The sequence below is a fragment of the Gossypium hirsutum genome, chromosome A12 (assembly GCF_007990345.1).
Source record: "Gossypium hirsutum isolate 1008001.06 chromosome A12, Gossypium_hirsutum_v2.1, whole genome shotgun sequence".
NCBI lineage: Eukaryota > Viridiplantae > Streptophyta > Magnoliopsida > Malvales > Malvaceae > Gossypium > Gossypium hirsutum.
This window is the reverse complement of record NC_053435.1, coordinates 99,732,644-99,752,648: the sequence shown is the minus strand read 5'-3', so window position 1 is coordinate 99,752,648 and position 20,005 is coordinate 99,732,644. Positions and strand designations below refer to the sequence as shown.

Genomic DNA, 20,005 nt, shown 5'->3' with positions numbered 1-20,005 from the left:
GATGGGAAGATGGTCAAAGTTATCTTTTTCAACTTGTAGCTCTTTCAATTAACTTTTCAACGCATCTTAAATCACTTCAATCAAATTTGTGTAACTTAAATTAAGATCAATTTATTGAAGTGTCAGTAATTCGAAGAAGGTGTTACAAGTTAAATCGAGAATTTTGAATTTTTAATTAACTTTAAGACAAATTTATTATTTTTATTGTAAGAGAAACTTTTAAATATATTAACATTTGTTTATCATCGACTTTATTGATAACAATTTATTAAATAAGGATAATTTGTTATCATCAAGTCAAATATATTTTTGGTTGGGATAATATCAAGGTATTATTTGGTTAACTAATAATGAAAACTACTAAATAGAATTTATTTTTAATCAAATAATCTAATTATATTTTATATTTAATTTTAAATAATATACAAAATATATTTTATAACTTAAATTTAACATTTAATTGTTCAGTGCTTAATTTTTAACTACTTATTTTTTAAGCACTTAATTTTTCTATTTATATCACTCAATCTGTTATTTTTCCTAATCCTCCGACGGGTCTCCATCGAGACATTTTGCTCGTCTACTCCTTTCATCATCTTAACCGACGCCTTCAAACATTGGCTTGGATATCAATTGCAACAGGCTAAAATTTTAGTCTGACAAATCATACTGCTTTAATCAATTTTTTGTGTTCAAATTCGTCTAAGTCAGCGTAAAAATTATGGCTATAATTAAGTGAAACTGCTTAAGTTTATATATAAAATATTATCCTTTATACCATGCTTTGTACTTTTGCATAACTTTGATTAAGGACTTTTCTTGGTTTATTTCTAACTCATCAAATCTTAATGTTTTTGGGTTTAGGATACAAAGTAATCAGATTGTTGGGAAAAATCAACTATTTATTATAAAAATCAATAATGAATTACGGAAATTATGTATGAGAAAAAGTTGACTTTTCTTAACAAAAATGAATATTTCACATGAAAGTTACAAAGGTGCCGTGCAATATGCATATCTAACTTAATCTGGTTAGTTTATTTTTGAGAGATTGAGAGAGATGGATAGATTTATTCCAAGAAGATAAGCTCTTCTTATTAAATTGCAACACAGAACATCCAAATCGAGTTCTTGAATACACCCAAAATTTACAGAAATTGGAATCTCTCAAGCCACAAGTAACTTTTAAGTACAAAAGGCTCACCGATGTTACAATCTGCGTATCCAATTAGTATCCCAACACACAGGCAAATTAAAAACCAGGAAATCGCAAAGAAAAATGGAGTTTCATCGTTCATGTAGGAAGCGTAAGGACTTGTTTGATTACTCTTTTAAACCCTGCTATTTTCTGGTAAAGGCAACACACCATCGAAGAAATCACCAAAGTAGCCACGCGGTTCGTGTACTAACCTTGAAATGATGTCTCTAAGTGTGATCACTCCTTCCAAGTTCCCGTCCTCGTCCGTGACGTACACTCGTTGGATCTTCTCAGAGTCGAGCTTTTGAATCAACTCTTTGACTGTTTCATCCCTCTTGCAAGTTATCATGCCACTCAACATTGGCGACCTCTTCTCGTGTTTCTCCAAGTAGTTTCGAACCGCTATTAGGAAGTTCTTGGCTGTGATTGATCTATGCATCAAAAGGACTTCAACTTAGAACACTTTGTAGACATTAGTATCTTATGTGATATAGAAGTATGGCATGATCCATTACGAACCTGTAGTCACGGTATATATCTGGTGCGGTTAAAAGGAACTGTACATCTCGAAGGCTTATGTTACCGATAGCTTTTTTCCCTCCGCATTCAATGACGGGTATGCCTCCGATTCTCTTTTTCCTCATTAGCTTAAAGGCCTGAAGCACTGGTTCATCTTCGTATACCTGAAGTATGGAAACCTATTTGTTAACATCTAGAATGAATAGGTTTACTTGAAGAAAAACCGGAGAAAAACGGTAGCAATGCAAAGATATAAGGACCGGAAGAACATGAAGAAATCAAGAAACCGAAGCCTTGATCATGCCATCATGCTCAGTTTTTACTTAATACTAAAGAACATACCGAGTACTGAACCAATACTTATGCTATAGGTAGATTCAGGTAGATGTTTTACGAGCTATTGGCTCAATGGCTCTAATATGTAAACAAAAATAATTGTCAGCATATGTTTTTCGAAACAAAATAGAGACGATGGGAACAAACAGAAGAAGAAATTAGCACATCTAAACAATAATAAGGCTGGTCTGACCTCGTAAAATCCGACCGCACAAGGACGAACTACCGGACTTTGTCCAAAGGATGCTGATACAGAAACAAAATTTTCAGTAGTTAAGTTGCATAAAGCACCACAAAGGGCTGCATCCTAGAGAATTTCACTAAAGACTTGGTAATTAGAGCTTCATACAAGTAACACAAAGCTTGTAACTCGATGGTCATCAGGGATGGTGGGTTATAGTTAATAATTATTAACTGAAAATAATGATGTATCGTCAAGAGGGCACATTAGCCATTTGGACACTCAGGCCTCAAGCAAGCAATACTTGTACGAGTCGTGGCAATGGCCATGAAAAGCCTCAAATCAATAGAAAAAAGAACTTAACAGGTAACAGTCACTCACTGTGATAATGTGCTCAGGGGACATCGTGGGAAGACCGATCTCTGAAAGCTTCTTACTTCCCCAGCTTTCAAACCAGTGAAGTCCAGTGCATTCTGCTAACATGTGAATGACAGCTGACTGTGTTATGATGTTATCGATCTTTCCGTCGCCCAGATCAAGTACTGGAACGCTCTTCATTTTGTACTTAGAAAGAAGTAACAACATGGTCAAAAAGGTGTTTGATTTCTGCAAAGCAAGGAATGGTGCCCAGCGGAATGACCCCGAGATATCACGAACCTGGATGTTCTCACAAGTAAAACATGAATAGTAAGCACAACTAAGAAACAGACAGAATTCAAGATGACCATATAGGTTTTCTGATATAGAGATTAGAAGTACCACCTTGGTGTTCTTATAAAACTCGGAGGAAGTTAAAGCCTCAAAAAAGTCTCCAGAAGTAATTGAAGCATCTTCAGGGCCTAAAGCCCCGAGTCCTGCAGCAGAGACCATTCCATTAGCAGTTATAGCAAACTCGGCTCCATTCGGAGATGAAGGACTTCTAGGTGAAGATGGTTCCGACTGGCAAACGAAAAAACCGAAAACTTTCAGGTTCCCAGATGAAAGGATAGCATTATAACTTTTGATTAATAGCCAACTTTTGGGTCACTTGTAACCTTTCATTTGTAACCTTTGAAACATTACAAAAATTTTGAAAATGTTCCAACAATTATGACCCAAAATACTGCATTTTTCAACATAATCATAGGATTCATAGCTACATATTAAAAAATATAAGAAACAATGACAATTTTCATCACAAATCCATGGTGGATGAATGAGATGTTATGCAGTTACCATTAGCAATTGTCCTCTAAAATAAAATACTTATAGAGAAAAGAGTTCATCATATGTGGTTCCGTTTCCGACCTGTTGCAAAATCCATACAGCAATCCCTGCAAACTCTACAATGCCAATATATCTGTCCATCCATGTTGCATCCTCAGGCGCATCAACATCAACAATAGGCGCGCTAAGAATCTTGTTTTGAGCTAGTATTTGAACAGCCTCGGCCAGACTCGCATCCGATTTTATCTCAATCCCTAAAAAACAGAAACATTACAAAGATAATACCATCAATATTCTATACTAATAAGCTCCTCAATTAGCACCCTAAGAAAGAACTAGCCTCGACAATCCATGTAAGCATGTCTTATCTCATGTTTTTCCCCGAGCCAGCGGTGTAAAATAAACACAACACAAATGATCTCAGGAGTAAAAGATCATCTTGTGTTGATCAATTTTAAATATGTAAAAGCTTTTGTTTAGATAAAACAGAGGATTTATTGATATTTAATCCCTTTTTAAAGGCAGTACTGAAAATATTCTCTTGATCGATTACCTAAAAACATATAATTAATCAACCAATATTCTTCATCTCTTTAGCTGAAATCCACCCACCAAAAAGAGAAAAGAAAACCAAAAATTCTGATCAACCCAAGCAATCAAAACGTGATCTTAAACAATCAGTAAAGATCAAAGGATCCATACGAAACCAACAACCTGATGAAGTAAAACAGTTAAGAGTAAAGCAAAATCCATTACCTTGAGGAGAAATAGGGAAAGCAGAAACAGGGATGCTCTCAAAACAAGCGTTGAGCTTTTCATTAGGACTAAGTTCTGGTTCCTGAACATCCCACAAATCCTCCACTTGCATCCCAAGCTTTGCTTCAGGACTCCTTGGACTGTCTTGTATGCTAGTTTGTCTCTCGAGTTGCACACTCGCCATAGCCATAGCCATATCTTCAACAAAAGCTCGAAAAAGGAAAACTTCACTCACTCAGACTCTCTCTTTCAGCGATTTCTATACGTAATTCGAAGTTCAATAAAGCTGACAACTTGGATCTTTAACTAGTTCTGACATCAAAAAACATGGGACAAAGTGGGCTGCTTTCAACAAAATAATTCCAAAAGGGTACAAATAACAAACACCGTCCGATCATCCAGTTAACTTGTGTCTATGAGAAGACTGCGGGACACGTGTACGGATGGTGATGTGGATGGGGTAAACATTTGGTCATTGAGAATGACAAAAAGGAGTTTAGTCAAAGCTCAAAACTTGGATTTTTATTTTCTAGGAAATTTAAATAAAGATTGTATACACTAGAAATAAATGTATATAACTGTTGGTGGCTAATGCTTATCCTGGTTTGTCGAGCTTTTTTTTTCTAAATAAAAACAAAAGCTCATAAAAAAGGTGGCGGTCTTATCCTGCTTTAAATTAGCATGCAACTCTAATGTGCGCCTGTAGTGCTTTGCGCACCTGGTTCTTTTTGAGAGACGACAAATTGTTACTGATTCGATGTGACTCCTTTAGCCACCCTTCCCCATCATTGCTTCACACGTGGTCTAATCCAACTCTGCAACTTGTAAATTCCTTTTTATTTTATTCATCTCCTTTATCAGGGAAACAAAAAGGAGCATTTTTCTTGTTATATAATAAGTCAAGAAATTTGAGGATGAGTTTAATTCAAAATAAAAATCGTGCTATTCTGATTAAATTCAATTTTGTTTTTGGTATTAAAATACTTGAATCCAACTATCACAGATAGAAGTGAAGTTCAAATAGGAAATGATAAACCGATCTCAATTTGATTACTTTCCCTTCACAATAATATCTTCCCAGTCAACGTCGATAGGATCAATTTTTGTCATTAATAATTAAAGAAAAGCTAAGCAGGTAATCTTTCAAATCAGAATAACGTAGGCAATGCTTTTCTCTTCAACTAATAACAAAATTGCTGTGTCATCTTTACTTATGCTTTTCTCTTCAACTAATAACAAAATTGCTGTGTCATCTTTACTTAATCTCCTCACATGACGATGCTTCTTGCCAAAAATATATTTGATACATGTCGTTTTAATCAGTTTAAACATACTCTTATTCAACAATCATTCCCGAATTCGAGTAGCATCAGCTTAGGCCCTAGAGTACAATAGAAAAGGAAAATGCCAAAAGAATCAAAAGCCAAGACAATTCTCCTTTTCTCAGATTTAATGAACTAATGATTAGTGAACTAAAAGGATACAATACTCCTGTTTGAACTACACCTAAAAGCAAACAAATCAGCTCACATTACAACTGCATAGTCCTTTTATAAGCATCGATCTCAAACGCTCGAAAGCGGAATAGCAAAGTAAATATTCTAGAGGGTTTAGTGAATCAAACTGGTGTTTGCTGATAGGGGTGGTGAACACCGTGGTGAATTCAGATAACTTGGTGGAAATTTTCATTCGATCCAAAGTGCTCAATGGGACAGTTCTTTGCTTGTGGCATTTGATGTTCCCCGAACCAATAAGCAATAATATGCAGGACAGGAGTTAGAAATTAGAAGCCTCGAGATTGGTATGAAAAAGTCAACAATTCAAAAGAGCCCTGCTCAAGTGCTTCCAAGAGAATCCCCTCCCATAGACTTGCGATTCAGGTAACGGATTACAGCATCTTCAATCCTAAATATTCCAGAAAATAGATAAACAAGAAGAGACTGTCAGACAATGTTTTCAATAAGGAAGCTGTTGCATTTTAATGGAGCTCCACGGGTAATTTGAACACCCTGTGGGAACCCAACAATTTTCAAGTAAAACCAAAGCAGCAGCATTGTTATCAACTAGGCTCTATAGATTATAGTGGGCATAGTGCTATCAAATTTTATTCAGAGAAGCCAAAAAGACGATGTAATTATTCATAGCAAGAAATTAACACCTGATGCCAAAATAGTAAATGATATAGCCTGGGATTGCAGAATCCTAAGAATTTCTTCTAAAGATGTATTATCATTGTTGGTAATATATATAGATCAGTCAATGAAAGAACTAATCCATCCAGTTTTTCTTCTGTTCAGACGGACCAAATAATCAAATAGCAATATCAAGCTACATTAAACAGGTATTTGGACAGATTCCAATCATATACGGGAAAAAGAAATAAGACAGCAGCATAAACTTGTAATCTTAACATACTTATGTCAAACATGGACATCAGAATAAACATGATATGGAAAAAAGAAAACCGTAACAAGGTTTTACCATGGTTGGTTATAGAATTCAGATCGCCGCTCCTTTTCAGCATTATGGTTAGCTTCTCCAGCAAAAAGCTTCAAATCCTTGCCTTGAGAAGCTATCAAAGCATTAATAAACTCTGCAGGAGACTGGCTGAAACCAAGGAAGAAAGCTCGTCTCCGACAATGCTCGTGTATTTTCTTTATAGAAGTACAAATCACTTCATCACATGCATCAATATCTTTGTTCTTTTCCATGTCTGCCAAAAATGCAGACTTCTCCGTTTCTAATGGGTAAGGCACATCAACCAGGACATCGTAACAAGTGGATCCAACAGGACAGTTCCCTGAAAGCTTGATCCTATGCTCCAAATGTATAGGTGGTAGAGGAGTTAAATGCTGTGATATCTTTTGTGAAACCATAATGAATTTCATTTTTTCTTCCCCGAATACCTTCTGCAGTGGTGGATCGCATGAAAAGAAGGAATTGTCTTCATAATTCTGCAACTTCTTCGACTTCACATAATGCCAAATCGCAGCCAAGATTCTTGGGCGTGTATCTACTTCAATTCCCAAGACTTCTGCTAGAGCAGGAGAAAGTTTAAATCTTTCAGGCCGATGATTCATTTCCAGTCTTATTCTCACAGTTGATTCCTTGTCTCCTTTCCTCTTCAACTCAAAACCCTCATGAAGGGCAGGTGATCGAGCACTCTCCCACAATATCACATGGTTATCTGGATAGAGACTTGCATCCAAATATACTGTAATTTTCTTAAAGAAAGATGAGAATTTTGGGTATAATTTCTGTGCCTTTCCAGCCAGAACAGGGTCTTTCCCATCTTCCAAAACCCTACCAATAATCTTAAGTGACCATGATGGAGCCTCGGTACTCTTCTTGTCAGAATCTGTTTGTCCCTGATTGGCATAAGTATTGAAAACATATAGTCTAAGAGTCTTCTGCACACAGGGAGGATTTTTAATAGACTGTTGAATGTCGGTCTTCTTTCTCGATAAAGCAGCATCGACCTTAGCCTCAAATTCAAGCAACTGAGTATATAGAGCACATTCCGGTAAGATTGCAGCCACCTTATCAGGTATTTGTCTCTCTGGAAGCTTCCGCTTTTTCCTAAGAGCAGCCGGGGTTAACTCCATTGTTTTAAACAGAGAAGCCATATTACTGTTAGATGAACCAGAATTTTTCGAAGGTGGCTTCTGAGAAGACCGCTTGACACCTCCTGAGCCAGGGGTGGAAACCAAAGGGGAATGGGTGGCTGTAGCATTACTATTACTACCGCTTTGTGACTGCACCTGAGCCGGGAATTGGGAATGAGCAGGAGCCTGAGCCTGCACATATTGTGCACGCGCAAGCACCTGTGCTTGAGGCTCAGACAATTGGAAGTGGCCCGGAAACTGAGGCCCACCTTGTGTCTGTGGTTGATTGTTCATGGGAATAGATTGCGATTTTGGCACCGTCCCGGGATTCCCAAACTGGGATGGAGCCCCAAAGCTCTTTGGTATGTTAGTGTTATTCATCCTAAATCACCAACTTGAAACCAAAATATCCTTCAAAGCCTAAATCACACTTTTCTACCAAAAAGCAAACAACCCAACATGTAGCCAAACAAAGCCCTGAATTTGACAACAATAACACCAAGATAAGATGTTAAGCACCAAAAACTAAAAGCTTTCTTCCTTGGTATCTTAAAATTCAACACCCTAATCAGCTCAATCTCTCGGAAAAAAAAACAAATAAAATCATGGGCATTAATCAGAAGCCCTAGTACTAATTCTCAACGTGGGACACACAAAAAAGGAAAAACAAACAAGGCAGTAAGTTTCCTATGATTTTAACTCAACAAAAGCTGCTAAAAAACTACAAATTTTCAAAAAAAACATGATTATTAACAGAGAAAAGCAAAAAACTCTTACAATGCCCAAGAGGTGAGTCATTGGGGTCCGGTTTGGGTCTTCTTCGCTTCACTCTTTAGCTTCTTTGCTATGCTCTTTCTGTCGCAGATCGGTTAAAGGAGCGCCTGTTTTTCTCTCCCTTTTTTTTTTTTTTAAAAAAAACGGAGCCAAACTCAAATCTGCTGTCTGACTCTGGCTTCATCCCTTTTGTCAGGACGTACCAATATTATTGGATGTGGCCAAATGAAAGGCCTCTTTTATTTAATTTTGAGGCCCCAAATAAAACTATAAAATGGGCTTAACGAAGGGGGAATGATTAAAGCCCAATGGCAAAACATACCTTAAAAACCCTTCACTTTGATATGCTAGTGCTAGAAAAGTAGATATGAGAAATTTAAAAACTGATATAAATATGTAAATTATTTTTAAAAAATTATTAAATTATTAAATTTTGTCATACTCATTATTTGAGTGAAAGAAAATATTTTGAAATTTATACAATAATAAATATAAGTAGAGTGGTAACGAACTTATATTTTAGTACTATCGAACACGTGTTTAATCCTTAAATTTGTGATCTTTAATTGTTTTATTTAAAGATGATATAAAAATATAAAAAAGAAAAAAATGTCATCAAAATAATATTAATTATAATTTAAAAGAAAAAATATTTCTATAATTTCATAATTAAACTGTTGACTCAATTAAAAATAATACCAACTCAATAAAATATTTAGATAATAATAAATATTGATATCAATTAACATTTTATATAAATATAGAATATCTTAAATGTTTTTCTTTAAGGTGGTGATCTTGGGTGATAATAGGAATGAAAAGCTATGGAACGATCAAAGACGTAAGAAATTAATATTCTGGAGCATATATGGATGTTTAGGTGAGTTGAGATTAAGAGGGGTGGAGATGGGAGATACCAAAATAACACCACAAATAATATTTTAATTACATCTTTAAATTATTGTTGTTATAGATTATTTTATTGATAAATTTATTAAAATTAATTTATTAAGTGAGATTTTAAAATTCATGTGGTATAGTTTAAAATATTTTTTAAAAAAATTTATGACAAAATTACATATTATAAAAGACTTTGTTTTGAAATTTTCAAAATTTCTACCCTCATATTTTCTTTTGAAATTTTACTTTATTTTAAAGTTTAATGATAAATTTGGCCACTAATATTTACACATTTTGTCAAAATAGCCTTAATTGTATTTTTGAGCCTTTTTGGCCATCAACCTTTAGTTTTTTTTTTTTCAATATGTTTTTTTAACAAATTTAATGAATAAACTCAATGTTTCAATATTTGTTTTCTTTCAAAAGATTTTAATCTTTCATACATTTATTTATTGAGAAGTTTTTCAACCGAGTTAATTTTTTTATATAATTATGCTTATTTTCTTTAAATTAAGAGTTATTTTTTTAATTTAATGCATTATTTATTTATTTTATTATTTTTCATATGTAATTATCTTATTTAAGTTACCTAAGTAATAAATTATATCTCATTAAAAATATTACATTTTAATGGTATTTTAATTAAATCTGTCAAAAAAAATAGAATAGTAGATTTAAAAAAAAAGAACAAGTTAATGGCCAAAAAATGCTCAAAATACAATTAAAACCATTTTAGGAATACATGCAAATATTAATGGCCAAATTCGTCATTAAACATATTTTTAATTGCATATTTTTAATTATTTACTTTCAAAAGTTACATGATAACATTTAACTTTCTTTTCTTATATCATGTCATAAATTTTGAAATATCATTTAAGGATTAAAAAATTAACAATTTTAATAATTAAAAGAATTAATTGATATAATATCAATAATTTAATATATAATTAAAATTTAGAATGAAGGATGTGAGAATGTCTTGCCATATTGAACTAAACAATAATAATTTTCAGACCATTCATTACTGACAGATTTGAAGAATAAGAATGTCTTCAAATATATACATATATAATTTTTGAACTAATTTTTATTTCTAGAAAACTAGAAATAATTTATCATCATATATCACTAAGATAGATGAAATATTATTATCTCTTGATTTCCTTTTCTACCACACTTTTCTTTTCTAACAAAAATACTTAAATTATTAACTTCCCACTTTACTACTTCCTATTTCCCATTTCCCATTTCCCATTTCCTCCTATCCTTCTAGCCTCAATTCAAGGCAACCGGGATTCTCTTAAGTTTTCCTCAACCAAATCGTACTTGAATCAAGCTTTAACCTCTCGTATTAACAATATACAGTCTACCTACCTAAAATCGATCCAATTTTAGAAACTTAATCCCTCACAAACAAACAAATATCACAAACTAGATCTCTTTTTTTTAAAAAAAACAATAATAATTTTCAGACCATTCATTACTGACAGATTTGAAGAATAAGAATGTCTTCAAATATATACATATATAATTTTTGAACTAATTTTTATTTCTAGAAAACTAGAAATAATTTATCATCATATATCACTAAGATAGATGAAATATTATTATCTCTTGATTTCCTTTTCTACCACACTTTTCTTTTCTAACAAAAATACTTAAATTATTAACTTCCCACTTTACTACTTCCTATTTCCCATTTCCCATTTCCCATTTCCCATTTCCTCCTATCCTTCTAGCCTCAATTCAAGGCAACCGGGATTCTCTTAAGTTTTCCTCAACCAAATCGTACTTGAATCAAGCTTTAACCTCTCGTATTAACAATATACAGTCTACCTACCTAAAATCGATCCAATTTTAGAAACTTAATCCCTCACAAACAAACAAATATCACAAACTAGATCTCTTTTTTTTAAAAAAAACCATCAGGTGTTTAATGCTCCAAATCCATGATAAACGATCCATTGTCCAACACAAGAATAACGACAACTTAAATTAAGTTCTAGCAAAACAAAAAACATGAAAATCTCAAACATAACTTTGAAGGCCTCTCCAAGAAACTCCTATTGCAGGCATCCCAGATAGCAAATTCTGGAAGAAGAGAAAAAAAAAACTATAAGTAATAAGGTCAGATGAAAGTTCCAAATGTAATATACAAAAATTTGTTCCATATATCTGTCCTTCAAGCACAAAAGTATTGAATGAAACAAAAACGAAATCGATTTCAGAATCTGAAATACTTACATATTTTGTTGAATGCAACAATGTCACAACTCTGAACATACTCATTGATCGGTTCAGCCGTCAGATGTTCCTCGATGAGAGTGTCAACTGACACCAAATCATCCACAATGGTCATCATAATTTGCAATTTCTTAATTCCATAACCAACGGGCACAAGCTTAGCTGCAACATGAAAAGAAATCCTAAGTCAGATGAAATACACTTCTAACCAATTCAATTTCAAAAAGCTAAAAATAAATTTCTGGCCCATCTTTCAGAATCTAACACTAGATGGATAAAATCGCATACAATATAAACAATATTAGTTTAACCACTCACATGCTCCCCAAAGCAGTCCTTCCATCTGAACACTTCTTACTGCTTCTTCGAGTTTCTTCATGTCAGTCTCATCGTCCCATGGTTTAATATCCAACAAGACAGAGGACTTGCCAGCTGAGACCAAAGAATAAAATCCCAAGTTAAAACAGTCAACTTAGAACCAAAAAAAAAAAGTTTACAAGCATTAGTCTTTTTGTTAAAGGACTCACATTCTTTCTTCTTGCCAGAGGCCTTAACAGCAGCTGCACGTTCTTCAGCTGCCTTCTTTTCCTCCTCAGTCTCTTCACCGAACAGATCTACATCGTCGTCGTCTTCCTCAGCAGCTGCAGCCTGCATTGCACAATATATTCAAGCAACTTATGGATCGGCAAATAACCAAATCACTTGATTTTACTAAATTAGAACATATAAGCACCCGGATTAACTTGCCTTGGAATCTGCAGCTGGAGGAGTGGCAACAGCCTCGGCGGGAGCAAATCCCTCTACAGTCACACCACAGCCTTCTTCAGAAACACCTCTAAATCAAACATTACATTTCTATTAACCATCCAAATCCCACCTATTAAACTTATAATTACGCATAAGAGTAATGGAAAAAAGAACTCACGAGATTCTCAAAAGGGCATCAATGTGTTTGTACCATCGAGAAACATTGACGTAGCTAGATGATGGGGCACCAGATAGAGCTGCGTAGACGGTAATATCATCCTTTGAAGCTTGGTATCTACAAAAACAAACATATAAACAAAAATCCTAAGCCAAACAAGATAGAACCTAACAGCTATAGAACATTTCATCAAAGTATGGTTTTTGAAAAATTACCCAGAGATGTAACTGCGTGTAAGGAGATACTCATCCAGCTTCTTCAAGCCAGCAGCAGAACCCAGATCGTTGAATGTGACAGCCATTCTTGTTTCTGAAATTAAAATGAAATCAGATTATGAACTACTGTTTATGAAAACTATAGCCAAAACAAACAAGAGAAACAAAAGATGAGTTAATAAAGGATTCGATACACAACATCGTGAAAATAAGCAATCAAGAATGGATCCACCAATAGCCAATCTAAAACAACAATTAAGATAGTTCTACAAATCAAACACATGATTTCGGCTTCGGACCTATCAATAACACGATCAAACCACTACGCTAAAGAAAACAAACCACAACAAAGCGAACAACACAGATGAACTAAAGAACTTGAGAAACTGCCATGAATATGGCGCGAACCAATGACCATAATGAACCAAAACGGTTCCAAGAGTGAATGGAGATCTAGAATTTACCGGATATTTGACAGAGAAACTGCGGCTCTGCTACTTCGTTGGGAGGTCTAGGGTTTTCAATAAAAACTGAGCGAAACTCAAATATGCTGACTCTGGCTTCAGGACGTGCCAATATTATTGGATGTGGTCAAATAAAGGGCTCTTTCATTTAATTTGATGCCCCAATAAAATTATAAAATGGGCTTGGAAATGATTAAAACCCAATGCCAAAACATACTCTTAAAAACCCTTGACTTCAATATGCTACAAAAGTAGATATGATAATTTTAAAATAAACAAATATTAAAAACCGATATAATACACGATCGTTGGATGTAAGAAAACCTTACATCGGATTTTGCCCTTGCCTCATATGTGTTATATGATTATGATTACCGGTTAATGGTGCACCAACAAGGTAGTTGAAAAGAAATTCAGAGATGAAAATTTGGAAGAATAAAAAATAATATAACTTTTATTTTGATCGATGTGTTAGGTAAAAGCTCAGTGATAAATATAGAAAATCCGATTAGAGATGAATTTTATAATTTGAAGGATTAAAATATAATTTTATAATTATAGAAATATATAATTTTATAAAAATTTAATGAATTAAATGACAAATATATCATTTTTAGGAATCAAGATTAGGAATGATATCGGTTCAGATCGATTAAGTTTTGGAGATTTTTTGAACCATCCATCATAATTTTATTCTATTCTCGATCTTTTCAAATTAATTTTTTGTTTGAATTTTTAAACTTAATTTTTTAAAAAATAAATTTATTTTATGGCTTTGGAATATTATTTGACAAAATTTTAAAGTATTCTTCACAAATATTTCAAAAAAAGCAAGAATTTTTAAATTATTTTTACTATTTTAAATATACAATATTTTTATATGTTAAAATTTAAAACTATTTATTAAATTAAAAAATAAAAATTAGCCGGGATTCAAGTAATCTCAATCTCAATTTTTAAATTTATATTTCATAACTCATCCAAATATTTTATTCGGGTTGATTTTTGGATTTTTTATTTTTCTTGCTCAGCCTAGCCAAGGCCACTGCTTGCTCCTTTGCCATTGTCCTTGGGCAAACTACACTAGTAGTACTTAAATATTGGTAAGGTTTCAACCATTAATAACTAACAGAAATATTATGTGATAGCTTTTAAATTTAACAAAATAACAACTTTATCCTTCATTATTTATATATTGTGTCAAATTAATTTTAATTCTAAAAAGATTAACCATCAATATTTACATATTGTGTAATATGGTATTTTTATAATTTTGCTTTTTCTTTGTGACCATTTCACCTAAAAAGCTGAAAATATATATTTATTAGCTAATTTTGATTGAAAATATAAAAATAAAAATAAAAACACCCAAAAATTAACCCTTAATGTTAGAAAAGAAAAGCAAAACTGAAAAATATACTAAATTACACAGTGTATATATTGAAGGTTAATTAATTTTGAGAATCAATACTAAATTAACATAACGTATAAATTTTAAGGTTAAAGTTATTATTATGTCAATTTTAAACGATGTCATTGAGGGGACCTATATTCCATAATTTGAGGGTTCAAATCCCATAAAAGACAAGACGCTCATGTTATCTCATGTATGATCAAGGCGTCCCCTTTCATGAATTGTACGCGACTCTTCATGGAGGGAGGCAAAATGCACTCTCTAAGGACAATACTTTCTATTGTTGAGAGATCAATTCGGGGTCCCCGAAGACATCTTCCAGAATTGATTCTCCTATTAACAAATAATTTATTTATAGTTTGTATTATGTGTTTTTTAGTTTGAAATTCGACTTTATGTTTGTAAAGGTGAAAACGGATCTTATTTCTCGATTTTTGAAAAAATAAATGAAAACAATCCCAGTAAAAAAATAAGTAAGACTTGATATACCAAGAACAATCACCTATTTATAATTGTGTTTAAGGACATAATTATTAAAGATTTTTAAATAATAATATTTAAATTGTTTGATCATTAAAATATTGATATGCAGGTTTTTCAATAATATTTTATTGATTAAATTTGTTATAATCATAATTACAGAAATTATCTGTTATTGTTTTTTTTAATTTAAAGAATTCAAAATTATTTTATCAAATAAATTTAAAAAGGTTTTACTTTATAAAAAAATACATTTAATTGGTAACAATAAAAAAAGATTTTAAATATTACCAATTTTGTTTTATTTTTAATCTATAAATTGCGAAGTTGTGCTTATCATTTAATCTTTTAAGTAGACTTAAATCAACTTTAACCTCTCCCTTTCCAAACAATTAAATTAACTTTAATCTAAATTAACATATCTCTTTTCAAACGTAAAATTTACTCTCGTTTTCTTAATTTTTTTTAACAAACTTCACTCTCTTTTTTTAATAAAAACATTTTAAATTAAAAAAAATCTTACATGTCATTTAAAACACTTTATGAGTAAATGAAAAATTATATTTAAAAATTTTATAAAAATAAAGATGCACCACTTATCACAATATAGACTTATGTACCTTGATCTATATATATACTAGTTTTTATTCCATGTGATATACGGATTGCTCCTATATTTTATAAATAATAACAATTAAAATTATTTGATAATCACAATCACAAAATAATTTCTTTAAATTCATGTAAATTATTTAAAATTTGATAAGGTATTTCTTATTTAGTTATTTAAAACATTTTATTAGAAAAATTATTAACAATATTTTGAGCTTTAAAAACTTGTAAAATTATTTTAAAAATAGTATTCTAACTTTCTGAAAATTTTAAAATGCACAAAAATTTTGATATTTTATTTTAATTTATTTTAATTTTTTTGAGCGTTAAATATAAAATATTTAACTTTTTATCTCATGCGATGCGATGCGCGAGTTACTAACATGTTTTATAAATTTGTTATTATTTAAATTACAATTAAAATATATTTAATAATCACATTTACACAAAATTTGCTTTAAACTCATGTAAATTATTTAATTTTTGATAAGGTATTTTTTTTATTTAGTTGTTTAAAACTTTTTATTAGAAAAATTGTTAACAATATTTTGAACTTTAAAAACTTATTTTAAAAATAATATTTTAAATTTCTAAAACTTTTAAAATGCATGAAAATTGTTTTTGTATTGTATTTAAGAATGTTTTTATTTTTTATTTTTTGGGAGTTAAATATAAAATCATTTAAGAAATTTTAAAATTAGATTTTATATTTTAAAAAGTTTTAAAAAATGTATAGAGAAACTTTATTTTAAATTATTTTTTAAAAGATTTAATTTTTAAAATTATTGATAAGGTGTTATGTCAATTTTAATTAAAAAATATTTTTAAACATTTTAAATTTAAAAAATATTATATGTTTACATATATTTTTTAAAAAGTAAGTAAACATTGATAAATTTTAAAATTTAGAGTTCAAAAAACATGCTTGACAGTGAGTTTAGTTAAATCAAATATTTATATAATTGAATGACAATCCTAAATCAATCTGAATGTGCAAAATCAAAAATCATGAATTCATATAACATTTAAATTTAAACTTATCCATTTTTGTTTTAAAATTATTTAGAATTTTTTTTTATATTTTTTGTTTGGATAATAATGGTCCATGTAAATAAATTTAATTTTGGAATGTGAATGATCCGTTTTTATGTGGTAAAAGATAATAATAAAAAAAACCCTCTATTTATTCAAACTAATATATCTCATTTAATGGTTAATTAATTTTTAATATTTTAGTATATATTTATTGAGATAATTTATGGGGATTTTTACTATAATAATAAGAAAAAAAACTAAAATAAGATGACCTTAAAATTATGTATGAAAATAGGCCATTGCAAGTGATGGAGGGTGGTGCATAGGCAGCACTACCCTCAAATCCAAATACTTTCTGATAGTTGCAGGTTAAAAAAAATAATAGGATGAAAAATAATAATAAAATAAGGGTAGAGGGTATCCCACAGGCGGCACCGGTCATTGCTCTGCACCGACGGGACTGCTCACTGCCTTTTCTTTTGTTTTATTTTGTGTTTTGGGACCTTAAAATGGTCCCCAATTTCTTTGTGTGAGTGAGTGAAGAAGAAGAAAGGGGGAAGGAGAAGAGAAAGAGAAGAGAATAAGAAGAAGAAGAAGAAGGGGGAGGAGGCGGCATTGGTGAGGGAAGAAAAATGAAAAAGAAAAAGAAAAAGAGAATGAGAAGAAGAAGAAGAAGAGGGAGGGAAGGAAAAAAAAGGTAATATTTTTTTAAGAAAATAATTTTTAATTGTTAATTTAAGGAAATAAATTATTTATATTAATTGTTAATGTTATTATTGTTGATTGATTTTGATTTAGTTTTTAAATTTAATTTTTTGCAAGGTATATTTTGGTTAAAAAGAGATATTAAGGTATGTTTATATTTATTTTATTTTTTATATATATTCATAATTTATTTTTAATTTTTATTGAAATAAAAAATCCTATCTATGTTATGTACAAAAAATATTTTATTATTATTTTATTTAATTTATTTGGTAAGTGTGTTTTAGGTTAATTAGATATATTTTTTATTAATTTTATTTGGCATGTTATATTTTGATTGTTTTTTTATGTGATGAGGTTTTTTTACAAAAATAGTATAAAAAATATTAAAAGAATAGCTTAATAGTATATTTTAAAAAATATATTTTAAAAAATCCGAAAATAAAATAAAAAAGGCCAAAATCAAGTTTTTTACTAAATTAATATAAATATACTAAAATAATACATATGAAATATTATGTACTAAAATAATATAAAAAAATAAAATAGAAAAAATAGTATATTTTGAAAAATAAAATCCGAAAATAAAATAAAAAACAAACTGCCAAAATCAGAGTTTTTTACTAAATTAATATAAAAAAATTAAAATAATACATTTGAAACATTATGTACTAAAATAATATAAAAATAAATTACAAAAATAGTATATTTTAAAAAATAAAATCCGAAAATAAAATAAAAAAACAAACGGCAAAAATCAGAGTTTTTTACTAAATTAGTAAAAAAATATATAAAAATAATACATTTGAAATATTATGTACTAAAATAATATAAAAAATAAAATACGAAAATAATATATTTTAAAAAATAAAATAAATATCAAAATATATTGAACTACATGCTGGGTATATTATATATATATTATAATTTAAACCAAAATATTTTACTTATTATCATTTTAAAATAATAATAAAAATATTTGTATTTGAATTGGGTATATTTATTTTTTTTAATGTAGTATGGCAAAAAATATGCTGTCGGAAAAACTGTTTGGTATTTTTTTTGTAATTAAAAGCAATATATAAAATTTAGTTATTTTGACAAATATTTAAAATCCATCAAACATTGAAATTAATAACCGCAATTTATTTTGAAATTGCAGGTATGGCAACGGCTTCATTGATGAAGAAAGATCCTCACATAGCTAACACAGTTAATAAAACGGTAATATATTGTTATTTGTTACTCACGGGTTCCATTAAAAAAAGATTTATGTAATTTACATAAATAAATTATGTTATTATAATTTTTTTCTGCAATTAAACATTGTCAGGAATCGTACCGCGTATTAAGGGGCCGAGTGAATGGTTTAGGATATTCCCCGGATGCACGACTGATGCTGTACTTGGAGCTAGCTGGATTCGGGTCAGCAGCATTGATCCGGACGTTTGATTTGCGATACGATTTAATATCTGCATTGGTCGAGCGTTGGCGCCCGGAGACCCACACTTTTCATTTGCCGTGTGGGGAGTGCACTGTCACTCTGGAGGATGTTGCACTGCAACTTAGGCTCCCAATCGACGGGAGTCCGATAACGGGCGTAAGTGCGATAACTGAGCCGGCTGCACTTTGTTATAGCCTTCTAGGAGCCTCGCCCGACAATGATGAGTCCAATTTATCGGATTTGAAATTTTCATAGTTGAAAGCAAATTTTGAGCATTTACCAGATAATGCCACTGAAGAAGAGTTGATATGCGCAGCTCGAGCGTACATTATGCATATTATAGGGGGTGTATTGATGCCCGATGCGAACAACAACAGGGTTCATCTCATGTATTTACCTCTATTAACTGATTTGCATAATATTCGCTCGTATAGCTGGGGCTCCGCAGTTCTGGCTATGTTGTATCGTGAGCTTTGTCGCCTCATGCTGCAGACATAGGCGGATGCCTTATATTGTTGCAGTCATGGGCTCTTTATCGGATGCCATTCTTGGCATCGATTAGTCACCAGCCATACGTATATCCACTAGTTAACAGGTGATAAAATTTAACCTGTTATTAATTGATAGTTTCTTTATAATGATACTATTCTAACAATACTATATTTATTTGAAATTTGTTTTTGTAGATGGAGTATTTATTCGGGTATTAGGAGGTCGTACACTGTCCCGATATATCGTTTGTTGATTGAGCAACATGCCGGAGAAGGGGTAAGCTATTCCAATATTCGCGACATGTAATTACTTTATATATCTTACTCAAATCGTGTGAAATTTTAACCATGGCATTAATGGTGCAGTTTATTTGAATGCCATATCGTAGACCAGAAATTGTGGCCGTTATACCATCTTCTGCCTACATTCATTTTCAATTGTGGTGCACTAACGCACCAATTATCAGTTTTAATGTAGTCGAGTGGTACCATGGGGAT

General features: G+C 31.1%; 3 protein-coding genes across 3 annotated transcripts; all 3 read right to left on the bottom strand.

Moving 5' to 3' along the window:
- Positions 1 to 1,069: 1,069 nt before the first annotated feature.
- LOC121211071 (SNF1-related protein kinase regulatory subunit gamma-1) lies at positions 1,070 to 4,774 on the bottom strand. The gene is made up of 6 exons (XM_041083283.1): positions 4,197 to 4,774; positions 3,522 to 3,694; positions 2,997 to 3,173; positions 2,616 to 2,891; positions 1,718 to 1,881; positions 1,070 to 1,629 (listed from the first exon to the last, which is right to left on the bottom strand). Exons 1-6 carry the CDS (start codon positions 4,390 to 4,392, stop codon positions 1,332 to 1,334), a joined length of 1,284 nt encoding a protein of 427 aa, XP_040939217.1. The 5' UTR covers positions 4,393 to 4,774; the 3' UTR covers positions 1,070 to 1,331.
- A 735-nt stretch (positions 4,775 to 5,509) lies between these two features.
- On the bottom strand, positions 5,510 to 8,763 carry LOC121211070 (SWI/SNF complex component SNF12 homolog). Its single transcript, XM_041083282.1, has 3 exons — positions 8,579 to 8,763; positions 6,678 to 8,278; positions 5,510 to 6,101 (listed from the first exon to the last, which is right to left on the bottom strand). The coding sequence occupies exons 2-3, from the start codon at positions 8,180 to 8,182 to the stop codon at positions 6,032 to 6,034; spliced, it is 1,575 nt and encodes a 524-aa protein (XP_040939216.1). The 5' UTR covers positions 8,183 to 8,278; positions 8,579 to 8,763; the 3' UTR covers positions 5,510 to 6,031.
- A 2,605-nt stretch (positions 8,764 to 11,368) lies between these two features.
- LOC121211069 (elongation factor 1-delta) lies at positions 11,369 to 13,578 on the bottom strand. Its single transcript, XM_041083281.1, has 8 exons — positions 13,327 to 13,578; positions 12,863 to 12,956; positions 12,648 to 12,764; positions 12,470 to 12,557; positions 12,250 to 12,370; positions 12,041 to 12,154; positions 11,723 to 11,884; positions 11,369 to 11,569 (listed from the first exon to the last, which is right to left on the bottom strand). Coding segments are annotated over exons 2-8 (690 nt in total). The 5' UTR covers positions 12,949 to 12,956; positions 13,327 to 13,578; the 3' UTR covers positions 11,369 to 11,567.
- Between the last annotated feature and the right edge of the window lie 6,427 nt (positions 13,579 to 20,005).

What these genes read in the sequence shown, in the direction of transcription:
- LOC121211070 (XM_041083282.1), bottom strand. Translation starts at nt 8,182, where the DNA reads ATGAATAACACTAACATACCAAAGAGCTTTGGGGCTCCATCCCAGTTT. An exon ending in GAATTCTATAACCAACCATG is followed by an intron (nt 6,102 to 6,677) that starts GTAAAACCTTGT and finishes TGGAATATTTAG; the next exon opens with GATTGAAGATGCTGTAATCC.
- LOC121211069 (XM_041083281.1), bottom strand. Translation starts at nt 12,948, where the DNA reads ATGGCTGTCACATTCAACGATCTGGGTTCTGCTGCTGGCTTGAAGAAG. An exon ending in ACACGCAGTTACATCTCTGG is followed by an intron (nt 12,765 to 12,862) that starts GTAATTTTTCAA and finishes TTGTTTTTGTAG; the next exon opens with ATACCAAGCTTCAAAGGATG. An exon ending in CTCTGGCAAGAAGAAAGAAT is followed by an intron (nt 12,155 to 12,249) that starts GTGAGTCCTTTA and finishes CTTTGGTCTCAG; the next exon opens with CTGGCAAGTCCTCTGTCTTG.
- LOC121211071 (XM_041083283.1), bottom strand. Translation starts at nt 4,392, where the DNA reads ATGGCTATGGCTATGGCGAGTGTGCAACTCGAGAGACAAACTAGCATA. An exon ending in TTTCCCTATTTCTCCTCAAG is followed by an intron (nt 3,695 to 4,196) that starts GTAATGGATTTT and finishes TCTGTTTTTTAG; the next exon opens with GGATTGAGATAAAATCGGAT. An exon ending in CCCCTGAGCACATTATCACA is followed by an intron (nt 1,882 to 2,615) that starts GTGAGTGACTGT and finishes TCCATACTTCAG; the next exon opens with GTATACGAAGATGAACCAGT.